The 22,460-nt window shown below is 40.2% G+C and overlaps 1 protein-coding gene across 1 annotated transcript; it reads right to left on the reverse strand.

Moving 5' to 3' along the window:
* Window positions 1-881: 881 nt before the first annotated feature.
* foxi1 (forkhead box i1) lies at window positions 882-2,993 on the reverse strand. The gene is made up of 2 exons (XM_036571688.1): window positions 2,351-2,993; window positions 882-1,306 (listed from the first exon to the last, which is right to left on the reverse strand). Exons 1-2 carry the CDS (start codon window positions 2,991-2,993, stop codon window positions 882-884), a joined length of 1,068 nt encoding a protein of 355 aa, XP_036427581.1.
* Window positions 2,994-22,460: the final 19,467 nt, after the last annotated feature.

Consider the following 22,460-nt stretch of genomic DNA (forward strand, 5'->3'; position numbering starts at 1 on the left):
CGTGTATAAAAACATGACAGTGCAATTGTTTAGTATTGTGTTAAACAACTGTATCAAAACAAAACGATATAACAAATAATGCTGGAAATATAATATGTGCGCTCACAGAGCGCAGTGTGTCTGATTCAGTTCTCACTACAGTCTTTCTTCTTCCCACCTGTATTCCGACAACACCCGCCGTATCCGCAATACGGGTGGGGGAAAAGTTACGCTTCTGAAGCTTCCCAGTTTCTAATGGTTGTTATGGTCACGTGAGCTTCTCTTGAGTAGCTACAAATTCACTAACCAATCCCTGAACAGGACGCGGAATATTACACTCCTAAAAAGAGTGTAACTCTAAAGAACCCTTGGAACTCATTTTCCAAGGGTTCTTTAGTAAATATGATTGTTCTATCTAGAACATTGAACACCCACAGAACCATCTGATGCTTAAACGGTTCTTTGCATGGTGAAATAGTTCTTCAGATTTATGGAGAATGTGTTGTACGTGGTTCTAGATAGCACCAAAAAGGGTCCAGCTTGTAACATCAGAAGAACCCTTATATAAAAGAATTTTCAATACACAACACATTCTTCATCAATCTGAAGAACCATTTCACCATGCAAAGAACCCTTTAATCATTCAATGGTTCTGTTCATGGTTCCATACAGAACCACTGTCTTCACTAAAGAACCATCTTTTTGAAGAGTGTAGTGACCAATCCCAGAGCAGGACTGGCATGATTTGTCAGAATATGGGTGGGGGGGAAAGGAACACCTCCAACGCTTCAAGTTCTAGTGTTCCCTGGTTGCTATGGTGACGCGAACGACTTCTAAAGCGTTCCATCGGAACATTAGTGGCTCAATATGTGACAGTCAATACAGGTGGGAGAAGCCCGCGCTCAGACCTCCGTTCCCTCGCGGTTGTATATTAAACTGTCCACGCTGAAGTGGTTGGACACTGAGCTGCTGAAGCCGCCCGCGCTCGTGTAATAGCTCAGCCTGCCGTGGCCGAGCGCAGGAGAGCGCGCGCCAGGTCCGCCCCGCGCGCTTTCGCCGTTTCCGACCAAAACAGAGTTCACGTGGCTCACGAAGCTGTCGAAGCAGGGGCTGAGCTCCGGGGACGGGGGAGAGCGCGGCTCGCTCGCGGCGGGAGATGTACCGAGGCCGCGCGGAGACGGGGTCGCGCTCGCGCCGCCGGGGCGGGTATCCGAGGGAGCAACTTCTGTTTTGACCGCGTCCGCCCTGCGCTTCCTCTTCCGCCGGAAGTTACCGTTGTCAAACATTTTCTCGCAGTTGGGATCCAGAGTCCAGTAGTTTCCCTTACCTGCAAATCAATCAATCAATCAATCAATCAATCAATCAATTCTATCAGTCAATGCTTTGTGGAATCAGCAGAACTATGAGTGTTAGAAAAAACTGAACTAGATTAAATGAACAAGCAAGTAAGTAAATAAATAAATAAACCGAGCTGCAAGTTTAAAAGTTTGGAATCACTATTAAAAGGTCAGAGGTCAAAACTCTTCTACTCTACAACACACTTTTCAGCTATTTAGCGGGACACTGTCAAATGAAGGGATTGTACACTGTAAAAATGGCTCCTCAGTTCAGTCTTGTAGTAACAAGTAAAGTTTTATTCAACTCAAAAAATTACAGATTGAAAGAATCGTTCATTCAAAGTGTTTCTTTATGTTGAATAAAACTGGTTAATTTACTTTTTTTACTACATTAAGTATTTTAGGTTGAATTGACGAGCTGTTTTTTACAGTGTAGATGAGTCCAGAATGATGAACAGAGCTGTAGAGGAAAGCTATAAAACACTGAGAATGAAGTATTATATATATATATATTATGATCACAAGGATTTTACTGAAAAAAGTAAAACCTTCGTGATCAGATCTAAGGCAGATGCATTATCAATAAATTATATAAATAAATAATTACAGTTAGTGACTCCAAAAAAAGTTGAAATATTGAATAAAACATCTTGAATTACTTTCTGGTGTCTGGCTTACAGGATTTCAATTTACACTACGTGAGTTATGGAATAAAATGACAGCAAACTGTTGAGCGCTAGTGTTGATAGTAGGGCTAATGGAAGCTGATGTTTATGCTACTAGTGTCTCTAAATGAGCAAAAGAAAGCAACTGTAATGAGAAACTCAATAATAGAATGACTGTCATTCAGCTAAGCTATGACAGGAGCCCACCACACTGGCCTAACGTCCAATATGCCGATGGCCCATGTAGGACCTGAATCTACCATAAACAGGCATTTGTGAAATGAAATAAAATGAATGGGTTTAAACAAACAGAAAAGGAAGACACATGCAGGAAAGAAAGAAAAGAAAGTAGTCGGAGAGTGCGCCCACCTGGGTCGTCCTCGTCGCGGGCCACCTTCTTAAAGCAGTCGTTGAGGGACAGGTTGTGTCTGATGGAGTTCTGCCAGCCCGCTTTGCTCCTCTTGTAAAACGGGAAGTTCTCGGCCACGTACTGGTAGATCTGGCTGAGCGTGAGCTTCTTGTCGCGCGCGCTCTGGATGGCCATGGCGATGAGGGCCGAGTAGGAGTAAGGCGGGCGCACCAGCTTGAACAGCTCCTGCTGGCTCGACACGGACAGCCAGCCGAGTTCTGCGCCCGCGAAGCCGGTAGGGGGCGCAACGAGCTGCCGCTGTCCCGCGCCGTAGCCCGCCTGCAGGTACGGGTACGGAGAGGGGCTGATGCTCGGCCCGTTCAGCCACAGGTACGGGTTGGAGGCGGCGGCGGAGTTGGTGGCGTTGGAACCGGTGGTCGTGGGCGCGTACTCGCCGAGGCCGTAGCCGGTCGCGTGCACGGCGTGCTGCTGCTGCTGCTGTTGCTGATGGTGGTGGTGGTGGTGGTGATGGTGGTGCTGGTAGGCGCTGAAGTTGTCGCAGTAAACGGCTACGTCCAGCACGTCCTGCGCGCCGTGACCGGCCTGCTGTCCCGCGGCCTGCTGACCGAAGGCGCTCATGATCCGCTCTCCCTCCACAAACATCTCCGCGCGCACAACGACTCTCCGACTTTTACCAGAGTGGAGTGAAGAGGTAAGGAGGATAAACAGAGAAACGCACTCTACTGCTACTGCTGCTCCTGCTCTGAGGGGGGTTTAAATAGCCCCGCCGAGCCGCGGAGCACCTCCCACCTCTAAACAGACCTTCAGACTCCGTACTGAGAGGAGGAGGAGAACAGCAGATACAAAAATCATGAAGAACTCCGCTGTTACAATCTCAGAGATTTATTAATGAAATTAAATTAAAGAAAGAAAAAAGAAAAAGAAACGACACAAAACTTAGTATTATTCATTCTTGTATACTTTTCAAAGAAAGAAAGAAAGAAAGAAAGAACGATGGAAAAAAGAACATAGGAAAAAAATTGAGAGAAAGCAAAAACGAAATAAATAAAGAAACAAAGAAAACAAGGAAGGAAGCAAAAGAAAGAAAGAAAAGAAAGAGGACAAGTTTCGTGTTTTTTAATGTCTATTCTTTTTAAAGAAGGACGAAAGAAGTGAGGAAGGAAAGGTAGAGCAGTGTTGGAGATTTGGACAGTAATATCCGTTTAATTTAAGCCTATAATAACGTTTCACTGCGATTCATGATCTACAAATAGAGGCTTTTGATCAGTAATCCAGCAGGAAGTGCTGACAGTGAAATATGGCTGAGTGGAGAAGAAAAAAAAGTCTTCAGAAGAGCATCAGTTCATATTTCTACATCCTGCAGCCAACAGACCACACAAATAAAACCAGCTGCACAAAAGAGACACTGCAGTCAAAACATCACAGATGTGCTTCAGTGAAAACTGGAATTAAATGATTTTAATCCAAATTATTATTATTATTATTATTATTATTATTATTATTATTATTATTACTACCACTACTACTACTACTACTACTAATAATAATAATAATAATAATAATAATAATAATATGTATTCTATAGCACTTTCCACACATTTAATTTGCAGCTCAATAAATGAATAAATCTGACTGCGGAAGGAAATCAAACAGTAAGAATAGACAGTGATTTAACTTAGTCTTTCACTGCGCAGGAATCTGGCGTAGTCTTACATATCTCATCCATCCAAACCATCCAGTTAGCGCTTAATTCATTCGTTTACTCGTTCACTCATTCACTCATTCACTCACTCGTTCGCCCATTAGAATGTGAAGCAATTTCTCAAGTACAGGCTGAATTTCCAGTGGCTTTTAGACACGGGAAAAACTCTGTTGACCTGTTGACAAATGTCTTCACTCCCTCCACCAAGAACAAACTAAAAGCTGCTCAAACCATCAGGAGGAGAATCCAGCTCCTTTATTGCTGAGTTGAGTTTGTATGGGTCAGTGCAGGTCTAAACTAAAGTAGCTTCCACAGTGCTGCCCCTTCTGGTCATAAATGTCTTAAATTACCACAGCCTGCCACAGAACTTTAACACTATTACATGAACTTATGAAACAAATTAACTATGGTTTATTATAACAATTCAAAGAAATGTACTTTGAAGCATGAAATATTAAAATCAACGTATTATAGTCTAAAGCAACACGCAGGAACAGAAGGTCACAAACTTCTGTAACTTTTTTGGTTGTACGTGTTCAGGTCAGAGCAGTAATGATTAGGTCAGAGATGTTTAAGTCTAGTATATTCTGTTCGTTTGCTTTGGAAAGAAAAAGCAACTCTAATTGGACAGTTAAACGATAACTGACACCTATGTTTCCAGTTAAACTTCTCTTGTCCTTTGAATTAATCAGAAAAGCTGAAAATCAACATGCATGCAAATAAAGCTCGATTTGGCTTGAACTCTGGTTTCTGTGGGATTCTCACTCTTTAGCTCCTCTGAAACTAATCACCCACATGTTTTATTCATAATCCGACAAGCCACGCTCTCTTGGGATTGGCTACTGGTTCCTACTCAGACGTACTCTACATACGAAAAGAGAGAGCGAGATTATTAGTGAGAGACAGACAGACAGACAGACAGAGAGGGAACTGGGGAGAATAAAGACAACAGCCGACTTCAGCAGCACAAACGTTTCTAGAGGTATTAACAGATAAACGATACTTTGAGTCAGTGAGTGTAAAACAGTCTCTGATCTGGTGATTTTAGCTCCTTTAATGTGTTAAAGATGCTTAGTAATAAAAAGTTGAGCACAGAATGATGATCCTCAGTTCATTGAGATCAGTGATAACGCTAGTCAGAGTCGCCCTCTAGTGGAGACCAACGAAAGCGCGCGGCTCACTGAGGCACCATCGTGTGGAAAAGTTTGGGCACCCCTGGCCAAATGTCACGTTTTGTTAATTTTCTATCATTTATCACATTGTATCGCATAAGTACTGTTTATCTGCTGAATTTAACATATCTGGGGGAAAAATTAAATATAAACTGTGGCCTGTGCAAAACTTCTTTAGCACATTTTACATTTATTTTTTTCCCAATATGTTAAACTTGCAAGAAATTGTGCACTAACATTTGCAGAAAAACAGCATTTTTATCTTCACTGTAGAGGATGTGTTAACTTATTTTCACTTAGAAAATTAACAAAACGTTTGATTGTGTGTTCAAACTTTTGCATACAACTGTACATTGCTCTTTTTCCTGTTATGTGTCCATGCAGGTGAACACTGACAGACTCCTGGGGGGTGTCCCCATGGTTGAAAAAGCATTGCTAAAGTGCCCTCTAGAGTGGAAAATGAGAAGAAGTGCCCTATTGGCTGCCGTTTACATTGTAAAAAATGATTGCATGCCCTCTAAAGTGCCCCTTCATGCAATAAGTGAAGATAATGTGCCATCTAGACAAGAAAATTTGATAACGTGTTTGAATAAGAGCCCTTCTAGTGGAGAAAGCATGATGCAGTGCCCTATATGGTGCCCATACAATAGTCTAAACGTGATGTTCCCTATGGGTGCCCTTCCAATGGAAAAACTAAACCAACTATTACACAATTATTTAGATTAGCACACATGCAGTAACATGTATAACCCATTGTGCAGTATTATGTGTAGTGGGGAGTATAGTAGGATTTGCTGATTGTTGTGGTTTATTGTAAGATGTTTGTGTTTGTCTGACTGTTTGTGAAAGTCACCCCCCACCTGCTGGCCCCATGGAGCCACTGTGATGCAAGACAAATTTCAGAGAAATCTCATATCATATATAGAATCTTGTATTTTATATAGATGCCCTCACAATGGGATAATCCCTACAGGTGCCTTTCTGATGGAAAACTCATAAATAGTCCTTTTAGTGCCCTTGCAATGGAGAGAAGAAAACAAGATGCAGTGCCCTCTAGGGCAGGCTTTCTGAAAATACATGCCATGATGACAGTCTAGGGGTGCTGCCAAATACTTTGATAAGTTTTTGAACTTACTTCTGAACTCAATGTTGTACAGGGGCTGATAAATCTTTTCTGAGTTTTTACCAGGGGCCGATAAGTTAAGCTAATATCTAGCTGCCATTTTGATGTAATCTGCACTGTCCCTGGTTTTTATTTTTCAGTGCACTTTTTAGATTAGGTTAGATTATGTTAGGTCAACTGTATTTGTACAACTGTATAAAAGAGAAAGTTAATTGTTGCCAATGATGACACAACAAAGTTTAAAACACTCACTCCCATTGATAAAAAAATAATATCTATTCCATCCATTTAAGATTTGAGTTTTAGACACAATCCCTCTAGAATGTTCAGATGGGGTTTAATACAGTCTGAGCTATAACCCTGACATCCTACTGCAGTGTGACATAAGATACAGCAAGCTTTCTTTGAGATTGAAAAGTCTGAGTTTTACCAATGATGCAATAATAAATATTAATGCATATGCACTGTTAGTGCCTGTATAGATAGCTGTTCCACATTTTTTACCTTAGATGCCAATCAACTATAAGAAATCAAGTAGAAGTGTAAAAATTCTTCCCTAAGGGAAATATTTTAGGGTAATTTGACAAAAAATTCCCACAGGACTTTAAAGTTTGGTGTGAAAATTTTTTTTCAATGAACTTATAGGTGGGGTTAGCATTGGGCTATTCTATGACTACAGAGTACCAAGGAGAGAAAGAAAATTGAAGGTCATACAAAAGGAGCTAAAACACTGCAATCATTGTAGCTTTTTGCACACTAGTGGGCCCTCATGTCATGCAGCAGGTGCCTATTTTATTTTTTTGCCCCTGCTTTTCAAACAGCCCGAGTCTGTCATTAATGACAAAAGTGGTTCCTGGAAATAATTTACATGCATACTATATTTATTTACATGAGCTTCCTACATCAATATTAACCTACACATACTTCACATCATAAATGCTATATACAAATACCTGGTGTTGCTAGGTATTTTACAATATTATCAATGTCTGTGAAAACCAACATGTAGCACTTGAATGAGACAGGCTGCCTTTCTTATGGATGGCTTTCTTATTTTGGGGTTGGAGGATTGTCCATTTCTTGAATGTATTGTTTCATTTCTGTTGTTTGTGTGTTGTAATTTGAGTCACTCTTCTCCAGGGTGTAATAAAACTGGGGAGATTAAAATAACGCAGCAGAGATTTTAGTTAATAATTCATTGTAACTCCAACCTGGGCCAATAGCATTCATTATTCAAGCCCATTGCATCACTGATGTCCAGCCAAATGCCCAAATCTATAAATCCAAACCTTATTATATCTTTCCCTGCAGAGTAATACACTTTAGACTCCACCTGCCCAAAAAGAAAAGTTTACTCATAAGCTAAATGAAAATGGCACAGTTACAGCAAAAACTGCACAAGCAGCCCACACAGCTAACTGCATTTATACTGGAACAGTTTATTTGAAGATAAGATGAAGATATTATTTTTCTTTGCAATGTAGTAAAGCCCACACCTTAACACCCACCCCTATCTAAATCTTTCTCTGCAGGATTATATTCCCTCCTTATTGTTATGGGGAAAATGTTTCCTGTATAAAACAAATGAAAGGCAGAATATATCTGGTTAAATGTCACTTCTATCTTTTTGGTTTAAACATTAGCCTTTGTTACATGCTAGAGGTCACTTAATTTATGCCTTTTTTTATTTTCATTTGTTCAGTGTATGGCAAGTACAGTAAGCAATGCTTTTAAATCAGCCACTAGACTGACTAAAGGTTAATACACCAGTCATTCCACAGCCACAGCTCACCAAGGGCACGTGCAGCTGAGTCATGGATTTCCAACAAGACATGATGCATTTTGGATGCCTCTGCAAGATATTCTGTGCATAACAGAGCCCCAGCAACAAGAAATATGAACACATTACCTCTCCAAAAATATTAGACTTTCTGGAACATCATAAAAGGTATTCCAGAAATATGTTTTTATTTAGAACATTAAATTACAAAGATGTACTATTGCACAATATGTCATAAAGAAAGAACATCCTCCCATAAATTTAGCCTAAGTTGTCCTAATGTATTAAGATGAAACCATTTGATTTGAAGGGAAATTATTGGTGTTGTATTTGTATCGAGTTCATATTTCGGCTCAGTTCAGTCATTCTGTAAGCAGTCAAAATATTCAGGATGCAAACCTTATATAACATCATCTGAGGGTAACCTAGGGTCAGGCTTATACTTGAAGGGTTTTGCTCTAAGACACGTTGTAGACCACGTTCAAGAATGTTGGGGTTTTTTTTTCATGATATAAGTTGTTGGGAGGGGGCTTTACAAACACAGGAAATATGAATGCTAAATTATGATTAATGCCACCTTTTTTTAGATAAATAAAAATGTGTTTTCCATGATATGTCAGCTGTTACACTTTTCAAAAATTACATCCCAATTTGTTACAATCGGATTTTTCACTGAAACTCATCATTTGTAATTTTCTTTATATAAACCACTGAGACAAGGCTGATATACAGTATACAGGCTGAATATATACGACTGTTGAAATGTGCCAGACAGTAGGCCTTTTGCATATCTTTCTCTCTCTATGCAGCCAAGTCTAAATAAGAGATGAAATATTTGCTTGTCAAGATGACCGAGTACAATGCAACTCACTGTAAATTAATGTTAGCCCTACGTACCAGCTTTTATATCAGTTATCTATCTATCTATCCATCTATCCATCCATCTATCCTAATAAAACAGAAATAATTAAATAATAAATAATTAATAAATTCTCTTTGACCTGTATTCATTTGAAAACAGTACAAAAACAAAATATTTTATGCTTTACCTTATGAACTGTAAATATATGCTCATTCCAAATTTGATGCCTGCAACATGTCCCAAAAAAGTTGGGACAGGAGCAAGTTTGCCAGTGTTAGATCACCTTTCCTTTTAACAATACTTAATAATTGCTTGTGTACTGAAGACCCAAATTGATCCAGTTTTGAAAGTGGAATATTTTTGCCATTCTTCATTATAGAAGGAGTCTATAGCTGTGCAACTGTACAGGTCCTTCACTGTTGTATTTTTGCACATGTTTTCAATGTGAGACAGGTGTGGACTGCAGACAGGCCAGTCTAGCATCGGCACTCTCTGATTACACAGCTGTGCTGTTGTAACGCATGCAGAATGTGGCATGATGTTGTCATGTTGAAATAAACATGGACATCTCTGAAAAAGATGTCATCTGGAAGGCAGCATGTGTTGCTCCAAAATGTGTTCAGCATTGATGAGGTCTTCACAGTTACCTGTTAATACCCCTCCCTACTATAGCAGACCCTGGCTTTTGAACTTTATGCTAGTAACATTCTGGGTGGCCTTTTTCATCTTTGGCCTGAGACGACAATGTCCATAATTTCCATAAACAATCTGAAAGACTGACTTGTCGGATCACAGCACACGTTTCCACTGCGCATCAGACCATTTGAGATGAGCTTGAGCCCAGAAACGTTGGCAGTATTTATGGACATTGTTGAAATTATGACTTCCACTGTGCATAGTCCAGTCTTAACAGTTGGTCAAAGTATTCTTAAGCCCATGTGGTTATATTGATCTCAGAAGCATGTCAGCTTTCGAGGGATCAAAAACAATAGGCATTCAGCAGTGGTTTTCAGCTTTACCCTTCACACACAGAGATTTTTCTGGATTCCCAGAATCCTCTGACGTTATCATTAACCATAGAGAGTGAAAGACCTAAAGTTCCTTGCTGAGAAACATTATTCTTGAATGGTTAGATTTTTTGCTGATGCATTTTTGACAAAGTGGTGAGCCTTAACCCATCATAGCTCATAAAGGACTAGGCTTTTCCTGGATGCTACTTTCATATTATGATTACATTACCTCTTTGAGATGTTTTTTTAAAGATGTTTTTTGAACAATTCAAAATGTTCCGTCTTAAGTTGTCCCTGTTCCAAGTTTTTGGAATATGTTGGAGGCATCAATTTCAGAATGAGTATATTTTTACAAAAATCAATGAAGTTGATGAGTTAAAATGTTAAAGATCTTGTCTTTATACTGCTTTTTGTTCAAATACAGACCGAAATAGATTAAAAATCCGCTGTTTTTTTTTATTTGAATTTACCTGTAGTCTCAACTTTTTTGGAAGGGGGTTTGTAGGTTAGTAAATTACACAAGTGCAAATTACCAAAGACCTAATTACAGAATTTCTTTTAAAGTCCAATATTAAAGACAAGAATATTTTCATAGCAAGTGTTAAGACGCTAAGCTGTTGATCTTCAGGCATGGACACAGAGTCCTGGTTCAAGGTGTTTTGGGGTAAGGAAATGCTCTTACCAGGCATACAGGAGGGGGCAGCATTACTCCAAGCTTGGGTCCTGTGGTGCTCATCATGCATTCTAGATTTGTAGGCCAGTGCTATACGCAGACTGCTGGGAAATTCACATTCTGCTGCAGCTGGGCCAAGCAACAAAACTCATGATTCGTAATTGGAGAAATATTTCACTTCAGCATTTACAGTTTACATTTAGGTTCAGTACTGTCCTCACATTTCTCGCTTTGTTGCACTCGAGCCAGTGTAGGAGTGAGAAGTATCTGAGTCTTAGTGGACCTCAAGGTTCCTCTATTAAAGGAATAAAGAGGTCTGGCACTAGCATGATGCAGAGGAGACATGAGTGGCTTAGGAATGGCAGTCATGTTTATCATTAGGAAACAGAGCGCTGTGTCACTTTAATACTAAAAAAGTGAAGCCAGGCAGTTTAAACTTTGGATACCTGGAGACCTTCCACTGGAGCAAATCAGGTAGCTAGAAGAGACTATATTATCACACACTTTAGTTACATGGCCACTCACACACACACACACTGCTTTGAAAGGACTACTCTGTTCCGTTGGTAGAGTCCTCCTCCATGGCAATTAATGGGAAATTAACAAATGCATCACACAGCTGTCACTCTAGAAAGGGTATTCCACTCCTGGAGGGTCTATTATGAGCTTGTGAAATCAGAATCTCATAATGTTCACTGCCCTATCTGTGATGTCCCATCATTCATTATAACCCTTCATCAAGTCATTAAAGAGTCTCCAGCGGATATTACAGAAAAAAAGGCAGAGAAATGTCAAATTCTTTGCCCTTCTGCACTTTCTCCACTGCCTGGAAACATCACAATACTGCTACAAGCAAGCAAGTGAGAGAAAATCCTGTCATAACCCACTACTCTTTCTGCTCAGGTCTCTCTCACATGCACATCTTTCCTGTATTCTCTTCCTGATGTGGTCTCTCTGTTACAGACATACTCTCTTTCTCTCCCAAGTTTTTGAGCAAGCTGTTCACCAGCTGCTGAACACCATTAAAGACTGTTGATGTTTTTAATTGGGCTGCATAATCAACACTTTAAATAAGACATAGGAGTTATTTAGAATCTGCATGCAGATGTGCTTTTGAGGGAAAAAGACCATAAGAGAGAGCAGTGATATAACTACTGGGGTTGTAAAGGGGACATTCACACTGGGGTCCATAGTGGGGGGTCCATCAGGCCCCCAAATGTCTTTATTTTGCATAAACAGATGCATGCAAAAGTTTGAGCACCTCCAGTGAAATTGTGTTTTGTTGATTTTCTGAGTGAAAATAACACCCTATACAGGAAACAAATTTGAACACAGGATTTTCCTGCAATTTTTAGTGCATAATTTCTATTAATTTGTTGAGTTACATATTGAAAAAAAAATCAAAATGGCCAAAAAGTGTAGAAGTAATTTAAAATGTGCAGAAGTGTGTTCTCTGTAGAGGATGTGTTCACCTCCATCAGCACTATAAAGACAGCCCTGAATTTCTTGTTTTCAATGCATCGTAACTGTTTTCAAATGGATGCTTCACAACTAGCAACATGATATTTATTATTTACAGGTCTACAGTATTAAAAGATCAATAGAATTCCATTCAAATACACACAGACATTTTCTAAACTGCTTATCCTCATGGGTCGCTGAGTGCAGGAGCCCATCCCAGCAGTCAAAGGTCGCCAGTCCATCGCAAGGCAGACACACAGACACATACACTTACATTCACACCTAGGGGCAATTTAGTGTGTCCAGTTGGACAGACTTCATGTCTTTGGACTGTGGGAGGAAACTGGAGCACCTGGAGGAAACCCATGCAGACACAGGGAGAACACAGAAAGGACGTTGGTTGCCCAGCCAGGGAACCGAACCCAGACCCCTCTTGCTGTGAGGTGACAGCGCTACCCACTGCACTGCACCACCATGCCGCCCTTCCCTCCAAACAATGGAATTGTTCTCAGGAAGCTGTGTAACCTTCTTATTTGGTAAGTGCCATGTCATACAGATAATTATCACCCATAATTTTATGATTCAAATAAGGGGTCTAATGTAAACGTTCAGAGTAACGTTAGATACTAGTGAGTGGAGTGGCATGTCTTGAGGTCATCAGCTTGTTTGAGACATAACAATAGTGAGTAAGCGAGCGATTACATTTTCATTTTTTTATTCATTGAAAGCTGTGTTCTTATAGAGGGACCTGTTCTTATCATTAGTTTTGGTACCACTTTAGAATAAGAGTACCTTTTTTATGAATGGTTTAAAATAAGTTTATAAATGGTTATTAATTAAGACATACAACTTTAATAAGCAGTTACCACATAAATAAAAAGGGTAACAGTGATAGTCATTCAAACTGTTAACCTTTCCTGGTTACTTCTACTACTTTGTCTCCTCTCAGTCAGTGTTACACCTGTCAACTTCATCAGATATTCATATTGATTTAACAGGTCCGGTTTATTAAAGTGTGTGGGTGTGTGTTAACTGTTTATTAATGCTGGCAACTAGAAGACACTAGTTATATCACTGAGAGAGAGAGTGGGCGTGTGTATGTGTGTTTGGTCATGTATTTAGCTCTTGATGGGGTACCAAATGAAACAAAATGAAATGATAAATGTCCCCACAATGAAACTGTTCATTTCCCTTCATAAATAAAATGCAGGTTTTATTTTCAAAAGTAAGAAAACAAAACAATCTTCTTTTGTCTGCTCAGGATAATGTTAGGCTTGGGTTAGACTGTAGAACAGAGGCATTAGAAGGCAAAGGAAATCCCACACAAAACCAGAAAGGGAACACACACACTTTAGACAGCCTTATTGTGCGGCATTTCCACGTCCTGTGACTAAAGTAGGTTTCCTAGCAACGGTCCTCCACAGCCTAATTGCGAGGGAAGCGCGTGGAGTTCATAATGACCCTCAGGCTGCCCATTGCAATGCAGAGAAAGCCCTTTATTCACTTAGGACAAAAGACCACGCAAATTAGGAAAACACAAGAGGATCACTTAACTACAGAAAGTGAAATGATGAGGAGTAACTAATGCATAAACATGTTTAAACCGGGGTGGAGGAATCCCCCATACCCAGTGGACTTAACGCAGGAAAACAAATGTTTCGGCATTTCCAGCCTGCTGATAAAAGTCAATTCACACCAAGCAATAAAGAACAGTAAATCCAGCATTTCTCAACACACAGATCTTCCCTCATTTACGACACATATACACCAGCTGAACAGTGACACAGGAATGAAAGATGACACTCACCCGCTATTGTCAAAGGACCTTTTTCTACACTTTTCAGATAGCAGCATGTCATGAGATTAGTGACCAACTATAATATTGTCACAGCAACTGCTAAAAAGAAAAAGCATTGTTTAGCATTTTGCTGACCCTTGTCACACAAAATCATGACCAACTTCATCCTTCTAATGTGTCATGTCTCCATCACATGAATTCTGTGGTAAATACAATAATATTTCATATTTATTGTTTGGCGGTGGGATTCAAATAGCTGAAATTTAGCCGTTAGCTTAGCATGCTTGACCTTTTTCCTGGCTCTCTGGCAGGAAATCATCCATGAAATCATATCACAAAGGTCCAGAGGCAAAAAATCTAAGGACAGTCTGTGTTAAAAAAGGGCATTGGCTTTCGCAAAATTAAGCTACATATTGATCTCCTGGTCATTAACAAAATATATTTGAGAAATATCACAGAATACTGCAAATAGGAATCAACACCTCAGACATATATAATCAAACACATACGGTAGGTGATGCTGGTGTGTCAGCTGGGTGCAGATCTCAGATTTCTGGTTTCTCAGGTGCCACAAGGGTACAGGAGGTAGGCATAACATACTGTAAACATTTAATAATATACTAATATAAAGTGGTTAATAAGCTTAATAGGGCTAACTTTCACTTTAAGAACAGATCCAATCCTTTTGGAGTGCTGTTATACTAACCTGTGTACAGCGGAATATTGAACATTATTAATAAAGGGATAAAGAAGGTAAAAACCTGTTCAACAGACTTCACATAAATCTTTAGTGATGTTTAGATCTGGTCTTGAGGAAGCCCTTATCGTTTAGCAGAAGACATCATCATAGTGAGATATAGGAACATCACAAGGGAAAAATGTTTGGTGCATCTGGTCCTGCAAAATGGGCTCATATTCCTCTGCCATTCCACTATGCAGAGCAATCTTCAGACCTAATGACTCAGACGAGATGGCTGCCCATACCATTATGGATGCACCACCAGGTTTAAGAGTTGGCAGCAGGCATTGTGGGTTAAAGGCATCCTATGGCTTTCCTCAAACAAACACTTCTGAGAATAGGAAAAAGGGTGAGCGGTGATTCATCAGACCATATTATTTTCCCCAAAGGTACAGGTTCTGTGCTCCTTTCATCAAGTTGTTTTCCGGTGTGCATTGGCTTTGGACAAAAGTTGTTTTCAATTGGCCGCCTGGCTATAAATTCCTGCTTTGTGAAGCTCTCAACATAGATTTTTTTTAGATGGGGTCACAGAGGTGCTTTTTCAATTCTGCAGTAATGTTTGAAGAGGTAGTTTAGTGTTTTTTTCCAGCAACCTGGTTAACTGTTCATTTTTCCCTGATGGCGAGGTTTGACCACAGTGTTTCTTTGCTGATATATTGCATGTTTATCACGTTTTCATGATTTTTTGAGCTCTTTCACCTCGACACATTAAATATTCTTGTGGATCCTTTGTCCATTGCACCTGCAATTGAGGCCCAGACTATTTGGCTGTTTTTGAACTTTTAGCTGCTCTGTGTTTGCTTTGAAATTTCACATATCAAAGTGCTGATTGTTAGACTTGTTTCAAAAGTAACACCTACTGCTAAAGGGAATTCAAACTAATATGACTCATCTGTGTGACTGCGTTTGTAATTGTGATTTATATACTTCAAAGTCCTTTTTTGTGCATTGTTGTTTTTTAGTCCACCACCTGCATCTGAATCTGCTACACTTTAGCTGTGGATTGAACTGCAATCTGGTTATGACTGTTGTGGTTATGTCATGGTGTGCATAAATGTCTGATTGAAAGTGCTAAAACCTGCCACGCATTTGGCTCTCAAAATATTCTGTTATAGGACTATTATGAAAATTTAAAAGGCAAATTGAATATGCTGTCAAAATTTATGAAGTATGAGAACTATTTAAACCTTCCTTTAGAGACTAGGCTGATACCAGCATCACTGCAGTGTTGAATTCAGGTAATATTACCACCTCAAAATGCAGAGGCTACTTAGAAACTAATGGTGCTTTTAAGTGCTGTTATTTGTTTACTGCTCACATGAGCCACATGAACCTGACCAAGTTGGGTGAAGGAGTTGCTCCTTGGAGAAACCTACTGCACGACTAAGCTGCATAATAGTCAGAGAGCTCATACTGTGCATATCAGAAGTATGGAGGTTCATGCTGGATAAATAAAAGGCTCCCTGCCTCGAACCTCAAAGCTCACTGTTGTAATGCTTCTAAAAGTTTCACTGATGCATTCTAATGTGAATGCTATGTGATAGAGGTGCAATGTTTAACTTTAAACCTATTCAAGTTAATGTAAGAACTGCATATGTCAACATTCCTCAGTAGTCATACTTGCTCACATTCGGTCACATTGAGCACTAGATTTGGGATTGGTGCATAGAGACACAGCCATAACTATGGAGTTGTATCTGGAAGTCCACTGTTTACAGAATAAGGGCATTTACCTTCCAGAACAAGAGGTAAATCATGATACAAGAGAGAATCAAGACATCAAAGGTATTTTATAACAGTTCTATAGAATTTATATAAATTCTATAACAGTTTCTCTTCTGGGAAGCTTTCTGGGAGTGTGTCTGTGGGAATTTTTGTCCATTCATCCAGAAGAGCATTTGTGAGGTCGGACGAGAGGTCCTGGCTCGCAATCTCCATTCTAGTTCATCCCAAAGGTGTTCGATAGGGTTAAGGTTAGGGCTCTGTGAGGGCCAGTCAAGTTCTTCCACACCCAGCCTTGCCTTTATGGACCTTACTTTGTGCACTAGGGCTCAGTCATGCTGGAACAGAAAATGTTCTTCCCCAAACTGTTTCCCAGAAAGTTGGAAGCATGCAATTGTATGGGTCCTAAGGGTCCTAGGCCAACCCCTGAAAAACAACCCCATAGCATTATCCCGCCTCCACCAAACTTTACAGTCAGCACAGTGCAGTCAGGCAGGTAATTTTTTCCTGACATTCACCAAACCCAGACTCATCGATCAGACTGGCAGATAGAAAAGTGTGATTTGTCACTCCACAGAGGATAGGCACTGTTCGGCACTCAGTAGCAGTGACCCGTGAGTTTGCGTGGCCTACCGCTTTGTGGCTAAGCTGTTGTTGCTCCTAGGTGGCTCCATTTCACAATAATAGCACTTACAGTTGACAGGGGCAGATCTAGCAGGACAGAAATTTCACAAACTGAATTGTGGCAGAGGTGGCATCCTATGACAGTGCCATTTTTAAAGTCACTGAGCTCATCAGTACGACACATTCTACAGCCAGTGTTTGTCTAACGAGACTGCAAGGCTATGTGCTTAATCAGCAATGGGTGTGGCTGAAACACCTGAAATCAATAATAAGGAGGTGTGTCCCAATACTTTTGTCTATATAGTGTATTATGCCAAGAACCCTAACAGACATGCTTATGATTTAACATTTTCATTCCTACATTCCGTTGCATGATGAAGTCAGGTACAGTGGATGTGTTTTTTGCTGATTTATTAGCTTATGAAAAATAGACCTGCCTCTCTGAACAGCCTTGGCTTGAGTGTCAGCACTTTCAGGCCCATTTTCCACAAGTAGTGGGTCTTATACTCTACATACTCTACTCTATATACTCTTATACTCAGTTTTTGTTAAACCTGTGTCCTTAAGATGAGGTAAATATGCTAAGTGTGGTGTTTGAGAGTGTATGTATGTGGAATGTGGAGAATGAAAGGCCTAGAGAATGCCTCTCAGCCTCATCTGCATTCGCTGTCAACGGCCCAAGTCTTTGCATATTATGATGGTTGCCAAGGTAACCCCTCACAGGAACTAATTGGATAGTACAGCTAGCTGCATGATTCACCACCAAAAAAAGGATGTAGAGGAAGCATAGCCAAAAAACCTTCCCTTGTTTTACTATTAAATCACTACTGATTGCAATTAAGGCAAAGGAAAGAGGAGAAGTTCCTGGATTTATGAAGAACCAAGCTGGACAGCATGAGCAAAAACCTTAGAGGTTCAGTGGACGGGTCCTACTGAGTTAATGGCAGCGCTAGTGTACACAGGTCATTGATCCTGCAGACAACCTTGAGTGGAAAGTTTCACACTGACGACCAAACTCTGATTAATTATTCATTCATATATTCTCATTTATTTGCATAGCGGAGGGAACAGTAGTAATGTTACGCAGGCCAGTGCTCATGTTTAATTCCAGAGCGAGATGAGGTGGGAACTTCTGCTTAAACAAGCATGTAGGTCAAAGACAGAGTCACAGAATGTGATACATTTTACATTGGGTGTGTGACAAGTTTACAAAAAATGAGCTTGAAACTGATTTCAAATGAAACTGCACTGAGGATCTGCAGCATAGGCTGGAACAATTGGTACAATTCAACATTTCTGGTGGGGCTGGGGGGAAGTGGGTGGATGGTCTGCTGTCAGTCACCTGTAGTCACAACAATAATCAATTATAATAAAAATAAATGTGTATTTATATAGCACTTGTCATTTCAGTTACTAAATCTCAAACTGCCTCACACAAGAAGATAAATAAAACACTGGAAAGATAAAACATCATGATCTAAATAGAAAAATACAGCAACTATGAACAAGAGGATAAAATGAGCCACAATACTCTCGCTGTATGCTAGCGCTAGCCTAAACGTAGCAGGGTTTAAAAAACACGTATCAAGCTTGCATTCCTAATATTCTCTGGGATGCTACTCAAGAGTTTAGGAGCTACATAAGAAAAGGATTTTCCGCCAACTGAGCAGTGAGTGATCCTGCAGCTGTGCTGTCTCTACCTAATAAGAGGCAGAAGCAGCTGCTTACATCCCTGCTGTCACAAGGGCCCCCCCCCCAACAACTTCTGGGTTATTACTGTACCATTATGTTGCCTAAGATGCTTGAGTGAGGGGAAAAAAACAACAACTGATTAATTACGTCTCAAAAAAGAACGTACACATCTGGAGTCAAAAATGCAAAAGAAACAGAAGATGAAGAGAAAAAGTTTACAGATAAATACTTTGGTTTTTATTTTCTGTGTTAAATTTATGCCATTTGTTTTGGCTCAAAAACAAACGGAAGTAGTCGATATGGGGTCTCTCTAACTAAGCAGGTCTAACTTTCTGACTGAGTTTCATCTTCACAAACAGTAAACACACCTAACAAACACAGAAGTGGTGAACTCATTTTACAACAGTGGTTAACAGCTTTCTCTGTTAATCCAGGTTTAGATACTCTGGCTATGATTAATCCTTGTGAATGTGTACATGAAAGCATGACATTTATGATAAACAGCCAAATGTGTGCAACATGAAGAGACGCAAAGAAGGAAAAAGAAATCGCACCTCCTAAATATGCAGAAAGTAAAGCACTCACAGAGGAAAAAAGCAGCACTGCCACCAGAGTTAGATCAAACTAAGTTTAAAGCTGAGTAAGAATGAAATACTGCATGGTGAGACAGACCTCTGGATAAAAAGGTCATCTGTGATTAAACTTTTTAGACCCCCAGGCAAGCATCCAATCATCAGCAATACATAAATTATAAATTAAATTTACATAGACAGCGCATGGTAGTCATTGTTATAAGTTAGCCTCTCATTTATAAGTCAGTAAGATGCAAGATGGCAGGCCCCCAAAGAACTACTGCTTAGAGCCCCAAAAAGTTCCTAGCCGGTCCTGTCCTAGAGGCTTCCAATAAGCCTGTATCAGCTAAAGTGGTGTGGGTGGGCTATAATGCTTCAAAAGATCAGTATATGCCAGGGCTAGGCCATCAAGAGCTTTAAAGGTCATAAGCAAGATTGTAGTCAATGCAGAACTCACCAGAAAGCCAGAGTAAACGGAATAAGAGTGGAGTAATATGCTCAAACTTTCTTTTCCTGTTGAGTACAGAGGCTGCTGCATTCAGAAACAGAGACAGCCAGGCAACCCATCAGTAACATGTTAGAGTAGTCTAATCTAGAAAGCATGGATTCATTTCTCAGGCTTATTTTGGTCTTTCCAGCTCAGGTTAGCCAGCACTACAGTTCATTTAAAGCACTTTGATGTCACTTGTATTTGATTGACAAACAAGACAACATGATTCTTGACATACCGCTGATCTATTACTACTGACTGCATTGATCTGCAACACACTAATTGTCGCCACTCATCAGAGATCACCAGCTGGGTTAGAGAAAGTAAATAACAAAGGCATCAGAGCATGAACAAATGTCAGTTTGGATTTACGGTTTAAGAGATTTACTGTAATGTCCAGCCTGATTCTTATGTCCACAAGCCAATTAAAATCTCCAGACAATAGATGCAAATGGATTTATAAATCCTCATAGTGTCAAATGTGTGCACATCATGCCAAGTGCTGACACAACTAGGGGGAGAAGGAGGGAAGGAGAGGGAGAGAGAGAGAGCGCAAGAGAGAGAGATGGATAAGTGACTGCTCATCAGATCTGTGGATAAGAGAGAATTATTTATTACAGGCTTAAGTCTGATTTAAGGTTGCCGCAGTGCTGTCCTGTCTGAGCTGCTCACAGAGCTGAGACTCGACTATGTGGATGTTCTCTAAGGTCTCTAATCATATGACCATTTCCAATTTAGGCCTCTTTATTCCTTTAGGTCGACATAGAGGGTCTTTTGCTGCTCTGTTGTCTGCTTCCCCCTTTCTATGTCTCTATCTTTTCCTCCTACACAGATACACGCAGTCCTGTGCTAAACTGAGCATGTCCAAGTAGTTCCACCAGTAGTAGATGTGTGTAATCCATAAACCCAGCCAATCACTCCAATCAATTTAGAGAAATAAACAATTAACACAGCAATTTAGACGCAGCTGATTTGGCTGCCTACTGAAGCATGCGGTCAGTCAATAGCATCAGATGAGCAGCCTTCACACCTTCACATCCAAGGTCTGATTTATAGCATGTACTGCAGTTCTGTATACAACCACACAATCATGTCATCCTCTAAACCTTGTGGACGACTCAAGGTGCATACTAATGACAAAACAGCGTTCAGAGTTTTGAAGGCTTTAAGAGCCGATATCATGGAAAACCTAAAATCCCCTTGCTTTTTTGAAATAAAAGAGCTTGATGTGGTAAGTAAACACTGCTAAAGTTTCAAAAATGGACAATTCACTGCATACACTGATCAGGCATAACATTATGACCACCTCCATGTTTCTACACTCATTGTCCATTTTATCAGCTCCACTTACTGTATAGGTGCACTTTGTAGTTCTACAATTACAGATTGTAGTCCATCTGTTTCTCTGCATACTTTGTTAGCCCCCTTTTACCCTGTTCTTCAGTCGTCAGGACCCCTATGAACTCTCACAGAGCAGGTACTATTTGGGTGGTGGATCATTCTCAGCACTGCAGTAACACTGACGTGGTGGTGGTGTGTTAGTGTGTGTGCTTGTACGAGTGGATCAGACACAGCAGTGCTGCTGGACTTTTTAAACACTGTGTCCACTCACTGTCCACTCTATTAGACACTCCTACCTTGTCAGTCCACCTTGTAGATGTAAAGTCAGAGACGATAGCTCATCTGCTGCTGCACAGTTTGTGTTGGTCATCCTCTAGTCCTTCATCACTGGTCACAGGACGCTGCCCACAGGACGCTGTTGGCTGGATATTTTTGGTTGGTGGACTATTCACAGTCCAGCAGTGACACTGAGGTGTTTAAAAACTCCAGCAGCACTGCTGTGTCTGATCCACTCAGACCAGCGCAACACACACTAACCATCACCACATCAGTGTTACTGCAGTACTGAGAATCATCCACCACCCAAATAGTACCTGCTCTGTGAGGGTCCATGGGGGTCCAGTGTATAGTGTATGTGGAGCTGTTAAAATGGACAGAGAGTGTAGAAATAAGGAGGCTGTCAGAATGTTATGCCTGATTGGTGTATATGGACACTAAGCTGCAAATGCAACCTGTTGTCAATTCCACATTTTTTTGATGTCACAAAAACAACGCATTTACACACATCCTCCCCTTCGGCCTATAGCAGTTTAGTCCTGCATTTACAGCATTTAGGAGATGCTCTTATCCAGAGCGACTTACAATTTAATCATTTTACACAGGTAGACAAAGGTAGTGTTAGGAATCTTGCCCAATTTGTTTCTTACTCTTATTTGTATAGGAGAGGGTGCTTGATCCCCAGTCTACAGCGTAAAAGGCAGAGGTATTACCCCCTACACCATACCAACCAATATCCCTGGCCAGTCATGCTGAACACTAAGGAATGTTTCAGACAGGATGAGGCACAAAACGAAGCAGCCAATCAGAACAGAGGCCATAATGTATTGGTCTTGAATGCACAGACATGAACAACACCCTGTTTAATTCTAATAAGTATAGAGAGGTTATGTTAAAATGAATTCGGACGGTTTTTGTTACATACACAACCATCATAGCTGAGTTTCAAAAGAAAAAAAGGAATTGCAAGAAAAAAAGTAGGATATTTGCCCTTTACAAAAGAATAATTCTTACAATTGGTATTTCCCTGAACTCAGCACACTGTATAAAGTATTTCTGCAAGCTGAGTATT

Source organism: Colossoma macropomum, unplaced genomic scaffold (genome assembly GCF_904425465.1).
Source record: "Colossoma macropomum unplaced genomic scaffold, Colossoma_macropomum, whole genome shotgun sequence".
Classification (NCBI taxonomy): Eukaryota; Metazoa; Chordata; class Actinopteri; order Characiformes; family Serrasalmidae; genus Colossoma; species Colossoma macropomum.

Excerpts from the sequence above, each read along its gene's own strand:
- foxi1 (XM_036571688.1), bottom strand. The coding sequence starts at position 2,993 with ATGTTTGTGGAGGGAGAGCGGATCATGAGCGCCTTCGGTCAGCAGGCC. Across the intron at positions 1,307-2,350 it reads CCGCGACGAGGACGACCCAG|GTAAGGGAAACTACTGGACT; the intron begins GTGGGCGCACTC and ends ATTGATTTGCAG.